Source organism: Ovis canadensis, chromosome 6 (assembly GCF_042477335.2).
Source record: "Ovis canadensis isolate MfBH-ARS-UI-01 breed Bighorn chromosome 6, ARS-UI_OviCan_v2, whole genome shotgun sequence".
NCBI classification, from domain to species: Eukaryota; Metazoa; Chordata; class Mammalia; order Artiodactyla; family Bovidae; genus Ovis; species Ovis canadensis.
The window spans coordinates 38,719,616-38,738,592 of NC_091250.1; the positions used below are offsets into that span (position 1 = coordinate 38,719,616).

Consider the following 18,977-nt stretch of genomic DNA (forward strand, 5'->3'; position numbering starts at 1 on the left):
AATGGCCCCAGCTTCAGTTTCGCTATACGTGCAGGTTTAACTGAATTCAAAAATATTGAATTCTTTTATTAACATTCATTTCAATTTTATTTTCATATTTCAAATGTTAGCTACTAAAATATAAGCAAGATGACTCTTTTTTGAGGAGGCAGGGTTCAGTTTTGCATGGTTGTGCAGACAGAACAAAAGAACACAATTTAGGGGAGACAAAATTCTAGACAGATTGAGTTCTGAAAATGAGCTGTACAACTAGACTAATTTTACAAACATCTGCTTCTTCCTCTTTCTTTTTCACATTAAAAATATTAAAAACAATTGTCATGATAAATTAGGTATGACAGTTGCAGAGAAAAATGATTAGGCATTTTACCACCTTTCTTCCAAAGGGCAAACTAATCAAACCAAAACATGAAACCTATAATTTTTGATAGATTGTTTTATTGCATTTAGTTCATTATTTTATGGGGGATGTAAAGGTTTTTCCTTCCTCCTCAAACTTATATGTATTATTAGTTTATTTTTAGGAGTTAGTATGAAATGATAACATAATAGTATGAGTGTAACATAATCTTCATTGAAAAGCATTTGTCAGACTATTTGTACATATAGACAGACTCCTGTTCTCTTATTGTAAAAGCTTCAAGACAAACTACAGTTTCTAAAGTTTTGTTCCTTTCAGATCAATTTTTCTTTATAAGATTTTCCTTCTGATCAAGTTTTGGTCAAATAAACATCAAGCAATTCATCTGGTGGACATATGAACCTAGAGATTGTGTAAGAAAGCAAATTAAGCTTTTCATAAAAATTCTTTCTATTTCCAAGGGACTGGCTAGAAGAACATTTTTTCCTGAAAAATTGAAAGCAAACAACTTGACTGGTCAATGCCAAAGAATTTAAAATATGAAGTATTTACTTAATAAGTATTAGGTAGTCATTAAAATAATATCAATACTTTAAAAGACCACGTGCAACAAAGAGTGTGCTTATTATACAAGGACAAGTACAAAAGCAGGATGCAAAATTGCATATATGGTAAAGTGTTAACCATATCAATATTGTACATATGTCAGTGAAAAAAAAGCACAAAAACTTTTAGTAATTTTATAATCTAAACCATTCTTTCACAGTTAGGGGATTCTTATGCCAATGCAACACTAGATACTATAGCTTTGCATTGCATAAGTAGTAGACCTTAACACACATGGGAAATGGTGATGCCTAAATCTCCTTTTTTTCCCTAAATGGTAACCTCATTTCAGCTCTTATTTATTTATCAGCTTTATAAATTTAAATGCGTTATTCCAAACTGTTGTGTCTCTCTGCATAGGAAAAAAAGTCCTTTCAAAATGACTGGTATTTCCTTAAATTCATAAATTATTTTAGGAACAATTTAGTCTATTTAATCTATACATGTGGGAAAATGGTATCCTGGCCCTATTTAGCAGGAACTTTTTGTTTTCAGTGTATAGTGAATACTTTTTTTTTCTTTTATGATGTCTGCAAAGTAATATTGTTGCTATCGTTCAGTTGCTACGTTGTGTCTAACTCTTCATGACCCCATGGACTGCAGCAGGCCAGGCTTTCTGTCCTTCACTGTCTCACAGAGTTTACTCAAACTCATGTCCATTGAGTCAGTGATGATGGGATGATTCATAAAATATGAAAATTCTGTTTTACTTGAGTTTGAAATAACCCAGTGACAAAACTTGGTAATCTTTTGAGTTAAAATTTATAAAACATTCCTTAGCTATTTGTTGTGTAGTATTTAAAAAATTCTATTCATCACTTGACATAATTTTTTTATTGAGTTGACTTTGTTCTAGTAATATACTCTATTATTTAATTTTAGGGTCACAGTCAAATTGAGTAGAAGGATCAGAGATCGACACACATCTCCAGTCCCACGTATGTATAGCCTCTGCCATTATCAAAATCACCCACCAGAGTGGGATATTTGTTGCCATTGATAAATCTGTACTGACACATCATTATCATCTGACATAATTCTGTTAATTAGCCTTTCTCGTTGAAAAGTCATATATTTTTAGACAAAAGAAAATAAACATTTCCTCTGATTCTTTATATTGACATTTTCTCATGACTGGTTTTCTTATTGGTGTCTTCTCTTGGCTAGATTTGCCAGAGGATTTGCTAATTTACCCCTTTTAAAAATAAACTTTTAGATTTAGTCAACATTTCATATATGTGAATTCTTCAAGTTCTATTAATTTTCAACTTTTACTAGATTTATTTCATTGGTTTTATTACAGTTTTTTTCTTAGTGTTTATTTCCTTTGCTTTCCTTTAATTGTTACTAACTAAAGATTATGGCTATAATGTTGCCTCTGCTTAACATATTGAGATCAGAAGGTGGGTTGAATAGGTCACATTTTTAATGAATTTTAAAAAACTCATACAGCATATTATCAATTAAAGAGCCTGAAAAGCATATATTCTATTAAGCGCAAACTGACATTATCTTAATTTTTTCTATTCTATTTTTTTTTTTTGCATTTTTACTATTTTATCAAAGATTCAAAGTATTTCTAACATGTCACTACTATTGCGGGTTTTGTCAGGTTCTTTTATTCTACCACATTTTATTTAAATATTATTATGTTTTAATATTTGCCTCATTAAAGAATGCCTTTATTTGGATGACAAGCCTTTATTTGGATTTCAGAATTAAAAATAAATGAAGTCATATTCTTTGTCTAATACTTTTGCCTTGAATTATATTTTTTCTAAAATTAAGATTGAAAATAATTCCTTTGTTTCTGTTTCTGTAAGCAATCATTACCAACCATAAATTTTCAACTTTTGTTTTCTATAGTATATTTATGCAGTATATATTTTAAAAGCAAGATGTAGTTTGATTTTTCTTTTATCCAAATTTGAACCAACATCTGTTAAAAAGAAAATATATAGAATGGTATTTAGAACCAAACAAGCAGAGGTACAAAGTTTAGCTCTGTCTTACCCCACCCTGTAAACTTCAGTTTGTCTAATACCTTTACTTACAGGGTTGTTGCAAAGGTTAATAATTATTTACACTTAATTCCATGTTTTATTGAATTCATTATTCACCACGAATTCTTTAACTCTATAACTTCTATTCGAGCTTTTACTTTTACTGTCATTCCTTTATTTAGAAGCTATTTTGGGGAATATTTTGATGATGACATAGAAATGCTATCTTTTTAAAAAATCTTAGATATCCAAAAAATATATTTATTTTCTTCTTACATGAACAAACTAAACAACTAACAATCTAATTAGCAAGCTAACAAACTAGCAAACTAAATATAAACTTCTTAGGTTGTGATATTTTCCCAATAAATCATGTAGTCCATACGTCAAATACTTGTTACACCATTCTCTAAGTTTTAAAACTGACTTTTATTTTTAAAACAGAAAATCTAAGTTAAGATATTTCGCCATTATTTTGGGATTGTTTCTTCATCTGTACAGTCCAAGCTATGGTTTTCCCAGTGACAGTTGGACCACAAAGAAGGCTGAGTACCTGACTGCTGAAGAATTGATGCTTCTTAATTGTGGTGCTGGAGAAGACTCTAGAGAGTCCTTTGGACTTCAAGGAGATCAAACCAGTCAATTCTAAAGGAAATCAACCCTGAGTATTCACTGGAAGGACTGATGATGAAGCTAAAATACTTTGGCTGCCTGATGGGAAGAGCCAACTCATTGGAAAAGACCCTGATTCTGGACAGGAGGAGAAGACAGTGGTAGATGATGAGATGGGTGGATGGCATCACTGACAAAATGGACATGAGCAAATTCTGAGAAATAGTGAAGGACAGGAAAGCTTGGTGTGCTGTAGTTCAGAGTCGGACACGTCTTAGTGACTCAACAACAATCTAGCACTGATCCTGAAAGCTGAATAGTTTAGCTTAATTTAATAAATGAAAATTCAAAATAACTCATACTTCTTTTCAGTTATCTTCTAAAACAGTTAAAATATTTGTAAAATGTTTCAGACTTAGACAATTACCAGTCATTAGTTGAGGTGTAAGGGGCATGCATGAATATTTCACATTATTTTTCTTCTGATAGCTTGATGGTTCTTGGGAAGATACAACCTCACTCATTAAACAAATAATTTATTAAAGTATAATTAACCTGAGTCTTCATGATGAAATTCTTTCTTTCCTTTGACATGGGTTTTGAAGTTATTATATTATTTATATATCCTCTTTTTCAATCTTCTTAAAAGAGAACACATCTATAAAATCTTGTTCAACAAGAGACTTGGTGGTTGTTTATCCTTTGTTTCCATTCCTTGTGTTCATATCAAATTTTGTTTTCTGCTTCAGGACTACACAAGACTTTGGCAGGTGCAATTCACAACTCAAAATTCCAGGCCTTAGTTGTTTTGTCTGGTGTAACTTTGTTACTTATGGGGGGAGCGTGATTCTTTGGCAATATGTTCTGATAGGTCTACAAGCAACTGACTTCCTGAACAAACAGTAGTTCTTGCCCATCCCATCTTTCCATCACACAGCTTTCTTTATTGTAGGATCTCAGGCTGCTTTCTACTTAAGAGAACTACTTTTTCTGTATGTGTATGGAAAGACCTGAGCTAGAGTGGGGAGAACTTTCAAAAACTAGCACTTGTGATACTGGGAAAGATTGAAGGCAAAAAGGAAAGGGGGTGACAGAGGATGAGATGGTTAGATAGTATCACTGACTGAGTGGACATGAGTTTAAGCAAATTTCAGATCGTGAAGGACAGGTGAACCTGACGTGCTGCAGTCCATGGGCTGCACATAGACTCACAAAGAAACATAACGTAGTGACTGAACAACAACAACAAACAGAGTGATAACTGGGGGTCAGAAGGTGAACTACTGATTTTATTTGTTTCAATCTCCTTTGTTCAACTTTAAAATTAATTGGATTAGTATCATTTTTTTTTACTATTAGCATTTTTTTCACTATTAGCTTTTTTAAAGTCTTTGTTTCTATTGTTATTAAGAACTGCATCATTTTGATGCCTTTCCTTCAGAAGCATTTCTGGAAGGCCACTGTGGGCTGTTGACCCATCACCATTTTAGATAAGACCTCAGCTATTACACAAGTTTTTCCAGGTATGACTTTAACCAAAAAAAACTTCCATAAACAACATAACAAATAGAAATGTACGTTATACTGAAAAAGAGAATTGAAGCCATTATTCTGCAGAGTACACATAATCATATTTTGATAATTTCCCCTTTTCTTTTTAATATATCAAGTATTGACAAAAGCAGCCTGATGAAAATAGCTCAGGGACCAGTATTCTCTTTTTCCCACATACGGGTAATACCATCTGCATTTCCCTAGGTCTCCTACTTACAGAAACTTCTATTATTTAACATTCATTGAACTGCTATAGCACTGGGAACTTAGAAAGCTCATATAAGATGGATTCCCTGACTATATCTTTCCCAAAAGCATGCACACTCCATGAAAAGACCAGCCAATAATGATTTTTCAGTCTGCGTTGAAGAATCAGTGGGTAGAGATTATATTACAAGTTGCAAACTCCAAAGCTTACAGGTGCCAGATAGAGTTATTGAGCAGAGAAGATTTAGTGCCTGCTTGTTAAACACATCTGAATAGTCTTCATTATCAATATTTTTCCTTTTAGGTTTTTGTTGATAGCATGATTCTCATGATACATCTTATTTTCCCAGTTCTGACAGAATTATGAGTTTAGAGAAATGTATCTCAGGTATAAGAAAACAATATGGAAAGCATGATGACAAATGATAATATCAAAAGTCATCTGTGGCATACCTCAAGAAACAAGAAAAAAGTCAAATAAATAACCTAACTCTACACCTAAAGCAACTTGAAAAGGAAGAAATGGAGAACCCCAGGGTTAGTAGAAGGAAAGAAATCTTAAAAATTAGGGCAGAAATAAATGCAAAAGAAACAAAAGAGAGCATAGCAAAAATCAACAAAGCCAAAAGCTGGTTCTTTGAAAGGATAAATAAAAATGACAAACCATTAGCCAGACTCATCAAGAAACAAAGGGAGAAAACTCAAATCAATAAAATTAGAAATGAAAATGGAGAGATCACAACAGACAACACAGAAATACAAAGGAACATAAGAGACTACTATCAGCAACTATATGCCAATATAATAGAGAATGTGGAAGAAATGGACAAATACTTAGAAAAGTACAACTTTCCAAAACTGAACCAGGAAGAAATAGAAAATCTTAACAGACCCATCACAAGCACAGAAATTGAAACTGTAATCAGAAATCTTCCAGCAAACAAAAGCCCAGGTCCAGATGGCTTCACAGCTGAATTCTACCAAAAATTTAGAGAAGAGCTAACACCGATCCTACTCAAACTCTTCCAGAAAATTGCAGGAGAAGGTAAACTTCCAAACTCATTCTATGAAGCCACCATCACCCTAATACCAAAACCTGACAAAGATGCCACAAATAAAGAAAACTACAGGCCAATACCACTGATGAACATAGATGCAAAAATCCTTAACAAAATTCTAGCAATCAGAATCCAACAACACATTAAAAAGATCATACACCATGACCAAGTGGGCTTTATCCCAGGGATGCAAGGATTCTTCAGTATCTGCAAATCAATCAATGTAATTCACCACATTAACAAATTGAAAAATAAAAACCATATGATTATCTCAATAGATGCAGAGAAGGCCTTTGACAAAATTCAACATCCATTTATAATAAAAACTCCCCAGAAAGCAGGAATAGAAGGAGCATACCTCAACATAATAAAAGCTATATACGACAAACCCACAGCAAACATTATCCTCAATGGTGAAAAATTGAAAGCATTTCCCCTAAAGTCAGGAACAAGACAAGGGTGCCCACTTTCATCACTACTATTCAACATCATTCTGGAAGTTTTGGCCACAGCAATCAGAGCAGAAAAAGAAATAAAAGGAATCCAAATTGGAAAAGAAGAAGTAAAGCTCTCACTGTTTGCAGATGACATGATCCTCTACATAGAAAACCCTAAAGACTCCACCAGAAAATTACTAGAGCTAATCAATGAATATAGTAAAGTTGCAGGATATAAAACCAACACACAGAAATCCCTTGCATTCCTATACATTAATAACGAGAAAGTAGAAAAAGAAATTAAGGAAACAATTCCATTCACCATTGCAACGAAAAGAATAAAATACTTAGGAATATATCTACCTGAAGAAACTAAAGACCTATATATAGAAAACTATAAAACACTGGTGAAAGAAATCAAAGAGGACACTAATAGATGGAGAAATATACCATGTTCATGGATTGGAAGAATCAATATAGTGAAAATGAGTATACTACCCAAAGCAATCTACAGATTCAATGCAATCCCTATCAAGCTACCAGCAGTATTTTTCACAGAACTAGAACAAATAATTTCACAATTTGTATGGAAATACAAAAAACCTCAAATAGCCAAAGCAATCTTGAGAAAGAAGAATGGAACTGGAATCAACCTGCCTGACTTCAGGCTCTACTACAAAGCCACAGTCATCAAGACAGTATGGTATTGGCGCAAAGACAGAAATATAGATCAATGGAACAAAATAGAAAGCCCAGAGATAAGTCCACACACATATGGACACCTTATCTTCGACAAAGGAGGCAAGGATATACAATGGAGAAAAGACAGTCTCTTTAATAAGTGGTGCTGGGAAAACTGGTCAACCACTTGTAAAAGAATGAAACTAGAACACTTACTAACACCATACACAAAAATAAACTCAAAATGGATTAAAGATCTAAATGTAAGACAAGAAACTATAAAACTCCTAGAGGAGAACATAGGCAAAACACTCTCTGACATAAATCACAGGAGGATCCTCTATGACCCACCTCCCAGAATATTGGAAATAAAAGCAAAAATAAACAAATGGGACCTAATTAAAATTAAAAGCTTTTGCACAACAAAGGAAACTATGAGCAAGGTGAAAAGACAACTTTCTGAATGGGAGAAAATAATAGCAAATGAAGCAACTGACAAACAACTAATCTCAAAAATATACAAGCAACTTATGCAGCTCAATTCCAGAAAAATAAATGACCCAATCAAAAAATGGGCCAAAGAACTAAATAGACATTTCTCCAAAGAAGACATACAGATGGCTAACAAACACATGAAAAGATGCTCAACATCACTCATTATCAGAGAAATGCAAATCAAGATCACAATGAGGTACCATTTCACACCAGTCAGAATGGCTGCGATTCAAAAGTCTACAAGCAATAAATGTTGGAGACGGTGTGGAGAAAAGGGAACCCTCTTACACTGTTGGTGGGAATGCAAACTAGTACAACCACTATGGAGAACAGTGTGGAGATTCCTTAAAAAAATGGAAATAGAACTGCTTTATGACCCAGCAATCCCACTGCTGGGGATACACAGCAAGTAAACTAGAATTGAAAGAGACACGTGTACCCCAATGTTCATCGCAGCACTGTTTATAATAGCCAGGACATGGAAGCAACCTAGATGTCCATTAGCAGATGAATGGATAAGAAAGCTGTGATACATATACACAGCCATCAAAAAGAATACATTTGAATCAGTTCTAATGAGGTGGATAACACTAGAGTCAATTATACAGAGTGAAGTAAGCCAGAAAGAAAAACACCAATACAGTATACTAACACATATATACGGAATTTAGAAAGATGGTAATGATAACCCTGTATGTGAGACAGCAAAAGAGACACAGATGTACAGAACAGACTTTTGGACTCTGAGGGAGAGGGAGAGGGTGGGATGATTTGGGAGAATGGCATTGAAACATGTATAATATCATATAAGAAATGAATCACCAGTCTAGGTTCGATGCAGGATACAGGATGCTTGGGGCTGGTGCGCTGGGATAACCCAGAGGGATGGTATGGGAAGGGAGGTGGGAGGGGGGTTCAGGATTGGGAACTTATGTACACCCGTGGTGAATTCATGTTGATGTATGGCAAAATCAATACTGTATTGTAAAGTAAAAAAATAAAAATTAAATTAAATTAAATAAAAAAAAGAGTCATCTGTGCCAATGATATAGTAATACAATAGGGAGTGGTTGGAGATTTGAATTTTTACATGAGACAGATTAAAACATGGTTTAAACATGACAAAAATTGAAAGGTTTAATCATGACAAAAAGTTGAAATTACATTGTGCACATTATTTCTTAAATATAATACATTTAGAGGCCAGGTTTGACCACAGTATGGCCTGAGAAACAGTTCCTTTTGGTTAGATTTTGTGTTTCTTTGTGTTGGTTCGAGGTGATTATTATTATAGCACATGGCTGTTCTCATGGGTTCCACTTGTTGTCCATGTCTAAGGTAGGACATAGGCAACCAAATTCTAAAAGCCCTACAAAAAATTAATATGCTCACCTAGGACTGAGAGTTACTTGGATAGGCAGCTGGTTAGGGTGGATGTGATCCTCCTCCCTCCTCCCTACTACCCCCATCCCTCAAAAATACAGTTTGCCTTCCAAGCATGTCAGCAACAACACACGCTTGATGAGGTTATTATTATTTCACGGTGTGACTGGACATATCTGTGGCCATGCCCAGAGGGGCAGTTAAGGATGCTAAGAACACTAAACCTCATCAATTGCCATGCATCATCTTTGAGGTCTGACTATGCTAATAAAATGGGATGATTCTGGTGAAGACAGAAAAAGGCCCCTTGGTATAGCCCATGAAAAAAGATAACAATTGGGAAAAAAGTTGTAACAGGTCTGGGAGACATGAACAATCTTTACCCCAGACTCTTATATTATTTTGTGAGGCAGATATTTCCATGTCCCTGAAGCTCTTGTATTCCTCCAGCACCCTCTGACTTGATCATGGTCACCTGCTAGTCTTCTAATCACTAATTATGTTTTACAGAAACTTCATTATTTGGCAAGTGTCTAATGAATGAAAGAATTCTTGTCACTTGGAAGGAGGCTTCCCATATTATAGATTTAATAGATTGGAGTTGAGAATTATGTCAGTCCTCCATGAGCTTAGTTAATAAGACTCAGACATCAAAACTCTGATTGATTCTAAACCCACTGCCAAAATTCAGTTCTCTGGTTAGCCACGTTGAGGAGCAAACCCTTGACCACTCTGTGGCACTCAATTTTGGGAAGTGGGTGGTGGCAGCATATTCTGGGGACAATGCTCTGGTATTGATTTAAAATTTTTCTAATTTTAAAAGTAATTTGGAAAAACTGACTTTAAGACTGAATTTTGATGGAAACTTCTAATCTGTGATCCAAAGTCCTCAGCATTTTTCTTATTTTTTTTTTTTTGAAAATGTGAAAACTGAGTTGAAGAAATCTGTTTAGTTTCCATGGAAATGGTGCCAATTAATTTTTTTCCTTTTCCTCAGGAAAATTCCTTGACTTAGCAACAACGAAACTTCCTGGCAATCCCTTGGCAGTCTTCAACATAGGGCATCTGAAACGTCTGTACTTGCAATGGAAAAATAGTTGGCTCTCATAATTCCTTTCCTTTCAGTAAAATATAATATATACTGAAATAATTGAATAATTTCCTTAACCTTTAGAGAACCTGTCCAGTCTCTTCAAAAAATCTTGACTCTGACAAACACTTCACACAAGGGTCTTTTTTGTTGTTGTTGTTGTTGTTCTCTACCAAATAATTTATCATTGGTGAAGTATGTATTACTTTTCCTATTACACCATGAAATCCCAGGATATTTGAAGAGTATTCATTAATTTAGGCATAAGCAGTTTTGGTTGCTAAGTATGTCCTATGGTCTGGATGGTCATAAATATCTGAAAAAGTTTAGAGAAGAATGGTTGGACAGAGTAAGTCCATTAGGTATTTGATTTTTAAAAATTTCTTTCCAACTGTTCTTTTTTAAAAAAATCTTTGTTTAATTTGTTACGATATTGTGCCTGTTTTATGTTTTTGTTTCTTGGTGGAGAGGCATGTGGGATCCTAGCTACCCTGCCAGGGATGAAACTTGCACCCCCTACATTGAAAGGTGAAGTCTCAACCACTGGACTGCCAGGGAAGTCCCCCTTCCCAGTTATTCTTGTTTTTTTCTCTAGATTCTGATTTCAGATTGCAGTCACCAGGAAAGCTTTGCTTTTTTCCTTTACATTTTGTAAGATGTAATGTTCCTCTATCCTTGAAATATGGAATGGAATATTCTCTTCCATTCTGCTGAATTACTGATGTCCACAGTTAAAGGAACTGAGAAAGGAACTGCTTTAGGTTGACTAATCAAAAATATCATCAATAATTGGATTGAAATATCTAGACAGAAAAGTTCACACAAAAATTCAATTAAAATTTTCAGTATCCTAATCCCCAAGAATTAAAAAATAAATCAAGTTATCATTGATCTTGAGGAAGCAAATTAAGTAACAGGATATGGACAGATGTTAACCCAATAAAATATTTTATAATTTAGGTTCTTGTTTCCTTTCATCATTCCCTCTGCCCCTTTTCTTCTGAGTAAACAAGGGATTACTCTTCTATACTTATGGTAGAATAATAATAGATTTCATACAGCCTTCCAAAACATCAGCAGCCTTTCCTTATATTGCTCTCTGTGGACAACCAGAGGATAATACATCAGGCATTCTGAGATCCCTTCATTACACTTGCCACTTGTTACCTTCTTCCATCTCCTGTGGCCTTCTTCACATCATCCCCTTAATTCTAACATGATTTAATTGAAGTATGATAATTGAATAATTTGCTAAAAATGCTTCATGGGAACTTTCTCCCAAAGAGCTCAAAGTATCCCCTCTCTTTATTCTTTCCAGAGTTCTATGAGATGTGTGGGAGGAGTCCAGATAGGAATAATCTTCTCTACTTTAATTCTTCAATAACTGTTTGATCCAAGCTATACAATGCTCTCAGATGGAGTTCTGCAACTATTTCTTAAGAGAGCTAAAGGCACAGTGGGAGGATAACAGTAGACTTAAAAAGATATTTCTTTCCCTTCAAAATAAGAAATCATTAGATATAAAAAACTGCCCAGTAAGGAGTTTTTTGCATATGAATTTATGAGCAGTATATCCAAGTGATTTGCGGGAGACTGGAAGTTCAGGAGCATCATGTGCTGCATTCAAATACCATGTATTTGTTGGAAGAACGATATAAGCACAATGTTGCTGTCATGAGAAAAGCCACTTGAAGTGATGGGTGAAGATTATTCATTTAAGGACACACCTCTCTTGGAGGATGATCCAGGGCATCCCAGGAGAAGTCCACTGAGGTCATGTATTCAACAGGTCAACAGGTGTTAGAAGTTGGTGCAACCAGTACCTCGCCATTTACATAATGGAACAAAAAGAGACTATGGAAGTGGTTAGTGGCTGCTGGTAAAATAACTTCCAGCTTTATTTTAATGTCTCTCTCAGTGATTTACAGGTAACAATTTTTTTTTTTATTTTCTTTTTTTTTATGGTTAATAATTTTATTTATTTATTTATTTATTTTTAAAAATTTATTTATTTTTTATCTTTAATTCTTACATGCGTTCCCAAACATGACCCCCCCTCCCGCCTCCCTCCCCACAACATCTCTCTGGGTCATCCCCATGCACCAGCCCCAAGCATGCTGCACCCTACGTCAGACATGGACTGGCGATTCAGTTCTTACATGATAGTATACATGTTAGAATTCCCATTCTCCCAAATCATCCCACCCTCTCCCTCTCCCTCTGAGTCCAACAGGTAACAATTTTAAGGTAACATTACTTGGAGGCCTTACAAATAGCTGAGAAAAGAGAAGCTAAAGGCAAAGGAGAAAAGGAAAGACATATCCATTTGAATGCAGAGTTCCGAAGAATAGCAAGGAGAGATAAGAAAGCCTTCCTCAGTGATCAATGCAAAGAAACAAAGGAAAACAATAGAATGGGAAAGACGAGAGATCTCTTCAAGAAAATCAGAGATATCAAGGGAACATTTCATGCAAAGATGGGTTCAGTAATGGACAAAAATGGTATGGACTTAACAGAAGCAGAAGATATTAAGAAGAGGTGGCAAGGATACATAGAAGAACTAAACAAAAAAAACTTCAAGACCCAGATAACCACAATAGTGTGATCACTCACCTAGGGCCAGACATCCTGGAATGTGAAGTCAAGTGGGCATTAGGAAGCATCACTATGAACAAAGCTACTGGAGGTGATTGAGTTCCAGTTGAGCTGTTTCAAATCCTAAAAGATGATGCTGTGAAAGTGCTGCACTCAATATGCCAGGAAATTTGGAAAACTCACCAGTGGCCACAGGAATGGAAAAGGTCAGTTTTCATTTCAACCCCAAAGAAAGGCAATGCCAAATAATGTTCAAAATATTGCACAATTGCACTCATCTCACATGCTAACAAAGTAATGCTCAAAATCCACCAAGCCAGGCTTCAACAGTAGTGAACTGTGAAATTCCAGATGTTCAAGCTGGATTTACAAAAGGCAGAGGAACCAGAGATCAAATTCCCAACATATGTTGGATCATCAAAAAAGCAACAGAGTTCCAGAAAAACATCTATTTCTGCTTTATTGACTATGCCAAAGCCTTTGACTGTGTGGATCCCAACAGACTGTGGAAAATTCTGAAACAGATGGGAATACTAGACCACCTGATCTGCCTCCTGAGAAATCTGTACTCAGGTCAAGAAGCAACAGTAAGAACTGGACATGGAACAACAGACTAGTTCCAAATTGGGAAAGGAGTGTGTCAAAGCTGTAGATTGTCACCCTGCTTATTTAACTTCTATGCAGAGTACATCATGAGAAATGCCAGGGTGGATGAAGCACAAGTTGGAATCAAGATTGCCGGGAGAAATATCAATAACCTCAGATATGCAGATGACACCACCCTTATGGAAGAAAGCAAAGAGGAACTGAAGAGCCTCTTGATGAAAGTGATATAGGAGAGTGAAAAAGTTGGCTTAAAGCTCAACATTCAGAAAACTAAGATCATGGCATCTGGTCCCATCACTTCATGGCAAATAGATGGGGAAACAGTGGAAACAGTGTCAGACTTTATTTTTTGGGGCTCCAAAATCACTGCAGATGGTGACTGCAGCCATGAAATTAAAAAATGCTTGCTCCTTGGAAGAAAAGCTATGACCAACCTAGACAGCATATTAAAAAGGAGAGACATTATTTTGCCAACAAAGGTCCATCTAACGAAAGCTACAGTTTTTCCAGTAGTCATGTATGGATGTGAGAATTAGACTATAAAGAAAGTTGAGTGTCGAAGAATTGATGCTTTTGAGCTGTGGTGTTGGAGAAGACTCTTGAGAGTCCCTTCGACTGCAAAGAGATCCAACCATTCAATCCTAAAGGAAATTAGTACTGAATATTCATTGGAAGGACTGATGCTGAAGCTGAAGCTCCAATACTTAGGCCACCTGATGCTAAGAACTGTCTCATTGGAAAAGAACCTGATGCTGGGAAAGATTGAAGGAAGGAGGAGAAGGAGATGATGGAGGATGAGATGGTTGAATGGTATCACCTACTCAATGGATGAGTCTGAATAAACTCTGGGAGTTGGTGATGGACAGGGAAGCCTGGCATGCTGCGGTCCATGGGGTCACAAAGAGTCAGACACAACTGAGTGACTGAACTGAACTGACTTTGGAGTGACGTTATTTCAGAAGTGGGTTGAGGTTAAAAGCATCAGTACGTGTTCTTTGATTATCAAAGCGTCCAGCACTACCTCCATTTCTGCCGCCTTTTATGTTCTGCATTTCTGAATCTTAACCAAGGGCTTATTATCAGAAAAATATTATTATAAATCACCTGCTAGAGTCTCTCCTTTCAAAAGGAACCTAGTGTATCAGAGAAGACTGGAAGCAGCCAGCTCCTATGGAACCAGAGGAAAACATTCCTCCTGTGTCAGATGCCTGTGTAGCAACAATGTGTATTTCTTTTCTGCATTACAAATAAATAATTATTTAAAGGAAAAACATAAAAAACAAAAAACGTTGGATCCAGTGCCTAAGGCAAGAGAACCGTGAGAAAAGGGTACAATCTTGGAGTGGAGTTCAATGCAGAGCACAGAAATCCCATGCTGGTCTCCTCTGGGGAATCAGTCATCTGCCCCTCCTACCAAGTTAAGCTCTAGAGACTTCTCTCTAAAGGTCTCTGAGGTGTGTGAGAGAATTTGTCTTACTTGACCCTCCTAGAGCTGTGATAACAAACAGCATCATCAACATCACCACAAATATCCTCATAAGGCCTTTGTGAATTTCTTTCCTTTTGTAAATTAAAATAATTTGCTTTTATTAACTAAAAGAATATTCTTGCATTAATCTTTTTATGGAAAAGCTACTTTGGGTAAGATAGTGACTTAAGAGTAAAAGTAATCAAGTGCACAGCTATTTACTTCTACGTCAGGAGACTTGAGTCAGTATTCATAAAACTTCTTTAACTCTTACTTAAAGATGATTTAAAAAGCTGAAGTTCATATCAATACCTTGTTTCTTAGGACCATGGAACTTGTCATTATCAGATTGTCTTCTGGCAGCCTTTTGTTGAAACACTGTAAAAAATAGAACACATATTATTTATTGAACAGAAACATTAAAAAGAACAACCTGTAGAAGACTCTAGGAAAGTAGGATGCAATACTTCATTTTCCTTAGTAACAATTCCTGAATTGTATTATTTTTTTAGTAGGAAGATTATTAGATTTACAATTTTCTCATTTGTGCAGCTTATCAGTCATTTCAAAAAGCCTCTTCTTTGCTCATAGTAGTATAATACTGACGGAATGCACCATTAAACTGTTCAAATCAAGATATGATTCCATTTTGATATCAGGTAAAGATAAAAGCTGCATTTTGTTAAAAGTGATTAATGGTAAAATCACGTGAAAAATTCCATTTGTATAGAAATTACTCATGCTGACTTTTTGGTGATAAGCAAGGATAATAGATTGTTTCTTCTTAAACAGATGAAAAGACTGCTGTATTTCACAGATGTAATAATAAAAAAGGCACTTTATTCTTGCATCATCTAGCTAGACCTCAGACCTATTAAAGCAGCTTATTCGAATTACTTCATTATCTGAAAAGTGCTTTGTTCTCATTTATTATTTCTCGCACAGAATTCTGTGAGACAAGCCAGCATTACTCACCCCATTTTGCAGATGAAAGATAAGATTGATTGTTTAATATTTATTGAGTACCCACAAAGTTCTGTATACCTTCTGGCATTTGTTAATGAAAAAGTCTATAGCCTTTAGAGCTTGACTCTAGAAACTGAACATCCCAGAGTCCCATTTATTTTTAATGGGTAGGCTAAACTACAGAGTTTGGGAACTGCAAGAGGCCTTGGAGGACTGATCCAATGTCATATATTTACAGATGAGGAAGGTGGAAATAACTAACATTTAAAAGGGTTACATAATATCGAAATGATCCCAGAACTGTTGTTGGTGGAGATGTGAGTTGGACTCTCAAGCCTTGCACTTCAATCTATTGTGTGGTTCTTCACAGCATTGCTGCCTCTCGTCTTCCATAATCCACAACTGAGGACATACTGTTCAGGGAATATAACTGATATTTTATTACCTATAAATGGAGTCTAATCTTTGAAAACTGTGAATCACTATGTTGAACACCTGTAACTTACAGATACATGTAATTGCATGTCAACTATTCTCCAAAAAAGAAAAAGAATTAGAAATCACACAAGGAAACAAACCACAGTGAGACAAAGTCAGCAAAACAGCATATCAAGAATTAAATGTAATGAAACACTCGGAAAGAAACTGTAAAATAAGTATGTTCTGTCAAAAGAAAAACAGCAAAGAAGAAGCCCTAGAGAGAGGATTAAAAAGAACCTTAGGGTTGGACTTTCCTGTGGTCCAGTGGTTAAGACTTCACACTTCCAATCCAAGAAGCGTGAATTCAGTCCCTGGTCAGGGAACTAAGATCCCACATGCCACGTGGTGTGGCCAAAAAGAGAAAGAACCTTAGGGCATTTCCCATATGCTTGTGTCTCTGCTCCCCAAACAGCTGCCTGGGGTAGCCCGACCGAGGCACACAGGAGTGGGAGTGTTCCTGCCGGAGTCCAGCCCCCACAGGATCCAGGGAAACCCGAAGGAGGAATGGTGTCAGGGATTGATTTAGAGAGAGATAGATAAGGAAAGAATGTTGTAGATAAGAAAATAGAGGAGAGAAGAAAAGAGGCTGATGCTCCTTGGTTTATACAGAAAATCACTAAAGTATCAAGACAAGAGACTTGCACCATCTATGTAAGGCCACAGGTGACCTCCTGGTCTCCTGAGGGAGTGAAGACGCAGGGCGCCTTCCCGTTCAGGTCTTAGAAACCCAGACAAATAAGTAGACACAGCGGACCTCTGTACTCCAGATGGGAACTAGCCTGAAAGAGAGAGTAAGAGGAGGAAAATGATTGACATGAGGAGACTAAGCTGTTTCGATGAGTGAGATCCATAGCTTTATTTTCAAAAGGTACTTATATACTTTTTTTGTATATAGAGGGAAATGGAAGATGCAAGGTCATACAGAGTCAGCCCAACATTCCAGCAGTTTTGCCCTTATCGAAACCAGGATTTTTCTACATACCTTTTCCACAAATGATGTTGTATACAGTATCTTCTGGCCTTGGAGGCCTGTGAACATTTTATGACCCTCTTTTGATAAAGGCTGCTCAACCAGAAAACTTATTTCCCCTCAAAGTGTTTTTTCTTTATATTTCTAATCTATGTCAGCCTCAGAAAATGCCAAACAGAGTTATGTTTTTCACAGAGCAAGGTGCAGTGAGTTACAAGAAAGAACCAATTAGCTCAAAAGTCTGATATGGTTAAATTCAAGGCTACACTTGTTTTTCTTACATTCTCACTATGTTAACTAATGCATTCCCAGGTGCACAGTGGATAAGAGATATGGGAACTTAGCAACAAGCATTGGCCCAATAATGAAATCCTACATCAGCACTACTCTAATAACTTTTAACCCTTTGAAAGGTTCTATGTTTTAGGCTTTCTGTGCCTCTCACAGTTGGGAGGCTCTAAATAATCACATGCATAGCTGCAAGGGTCTCGATATACCTGCCGAGCAAGCTAGAATGCTAACAGAGGGGGTTTGATTTGAAATATTCCTCTCATGTCCAGGAGACTTATTAGCTATAGCCCTAAGTTGATTTTCTCCAGTGAAAGGTGGTCAGGGTTAGCCCCCTGTTAATGTCAGAGGAGTTGGCGAAAGTCATGAAACAGTAAAACAGACAGATTCTGGTTTTGGGGTAGATGCTTGAGAAAGCCTAGGGAGCCCCTTGAGTTCTGAAGCCTTGCTTAACAGTTCTCTTCCACATGACCTTGTCATGGGTGGGATCTCCTGTGGTGGCTCCCAGCATGTTCCAACTGGATGGATGGCACTTGACCACTCTGCTTGGGAGATGCATCCCAGCAGTATTTTGGCTTCTTTGATTTTAGTATTCTTTAAACTGATCTAATATCAAGGTCATATCTGTGAGGAATTCAGATAGCACTTTTTCAAATTTAAGGAAGTTCCCTTTGTGTGTGCATGCTAAGTCACTTCAGTTGTGTCTGACTCTTTGTGACCCTATGGACTGTAGCCCACCAGGCTCTTCTGTCCATAGGGATTCTCCAGGCAAGCATACTGGAGTCCTCCAGGGGATCTCCCTGACTCAGGGACTGAACCCACATTCCTTATGTGTCATGCATTGGCAGGTGGGTTCTTTACCACTAGTGCTACCTGGGAAGCCCCAAGAATGTTCCCTAAACCATATCAAATCAACTATTATTTATTATGCATATATACTTTGCCAGCTGTTGTCAATAGAAAGGGTACCCTGCCCTACTGTCTTCCTTCAAATAGGTGAAGCAAATATAGTTTCAGTGTATGATGTGTTTAAGAGAAATTACACACATGAAATAACATTTTTGGTTGCAAATCAATTTTCTGCTTCAAGTTAGTATTTGGAAAACATGCTAAATAT

General features: G+C 36.3%; 1 protein-coding gene across 4 annotated transcripts in view; it reads right to left on the reverse strand.

Moving 5' to 3' along the window:
• Nucleotides 1-18,977, reverse strand: part of BANK1 (B cell scaffold protein with ankyrin repeats 1) — a 340,384-nt gene that overhangs the window by 25,248 nt on the left and 296,159 nt on the right. For all 4 annotated transcript variants that reach the window (XM_069593619.1, XM_069593616.1, XM_069593618.1 and 1 more), the window contains exon 11: nucleotides 15,469-15,534. In XM_069593619.1, coding sequence (XP_069449720.1) covers nucleotides 15,469-15,534 — 66 coding nt within the window. The remainder of the gene's footprint in view (nucleotides 1-15,468; nucleotides 15,535-18,977) is intronic.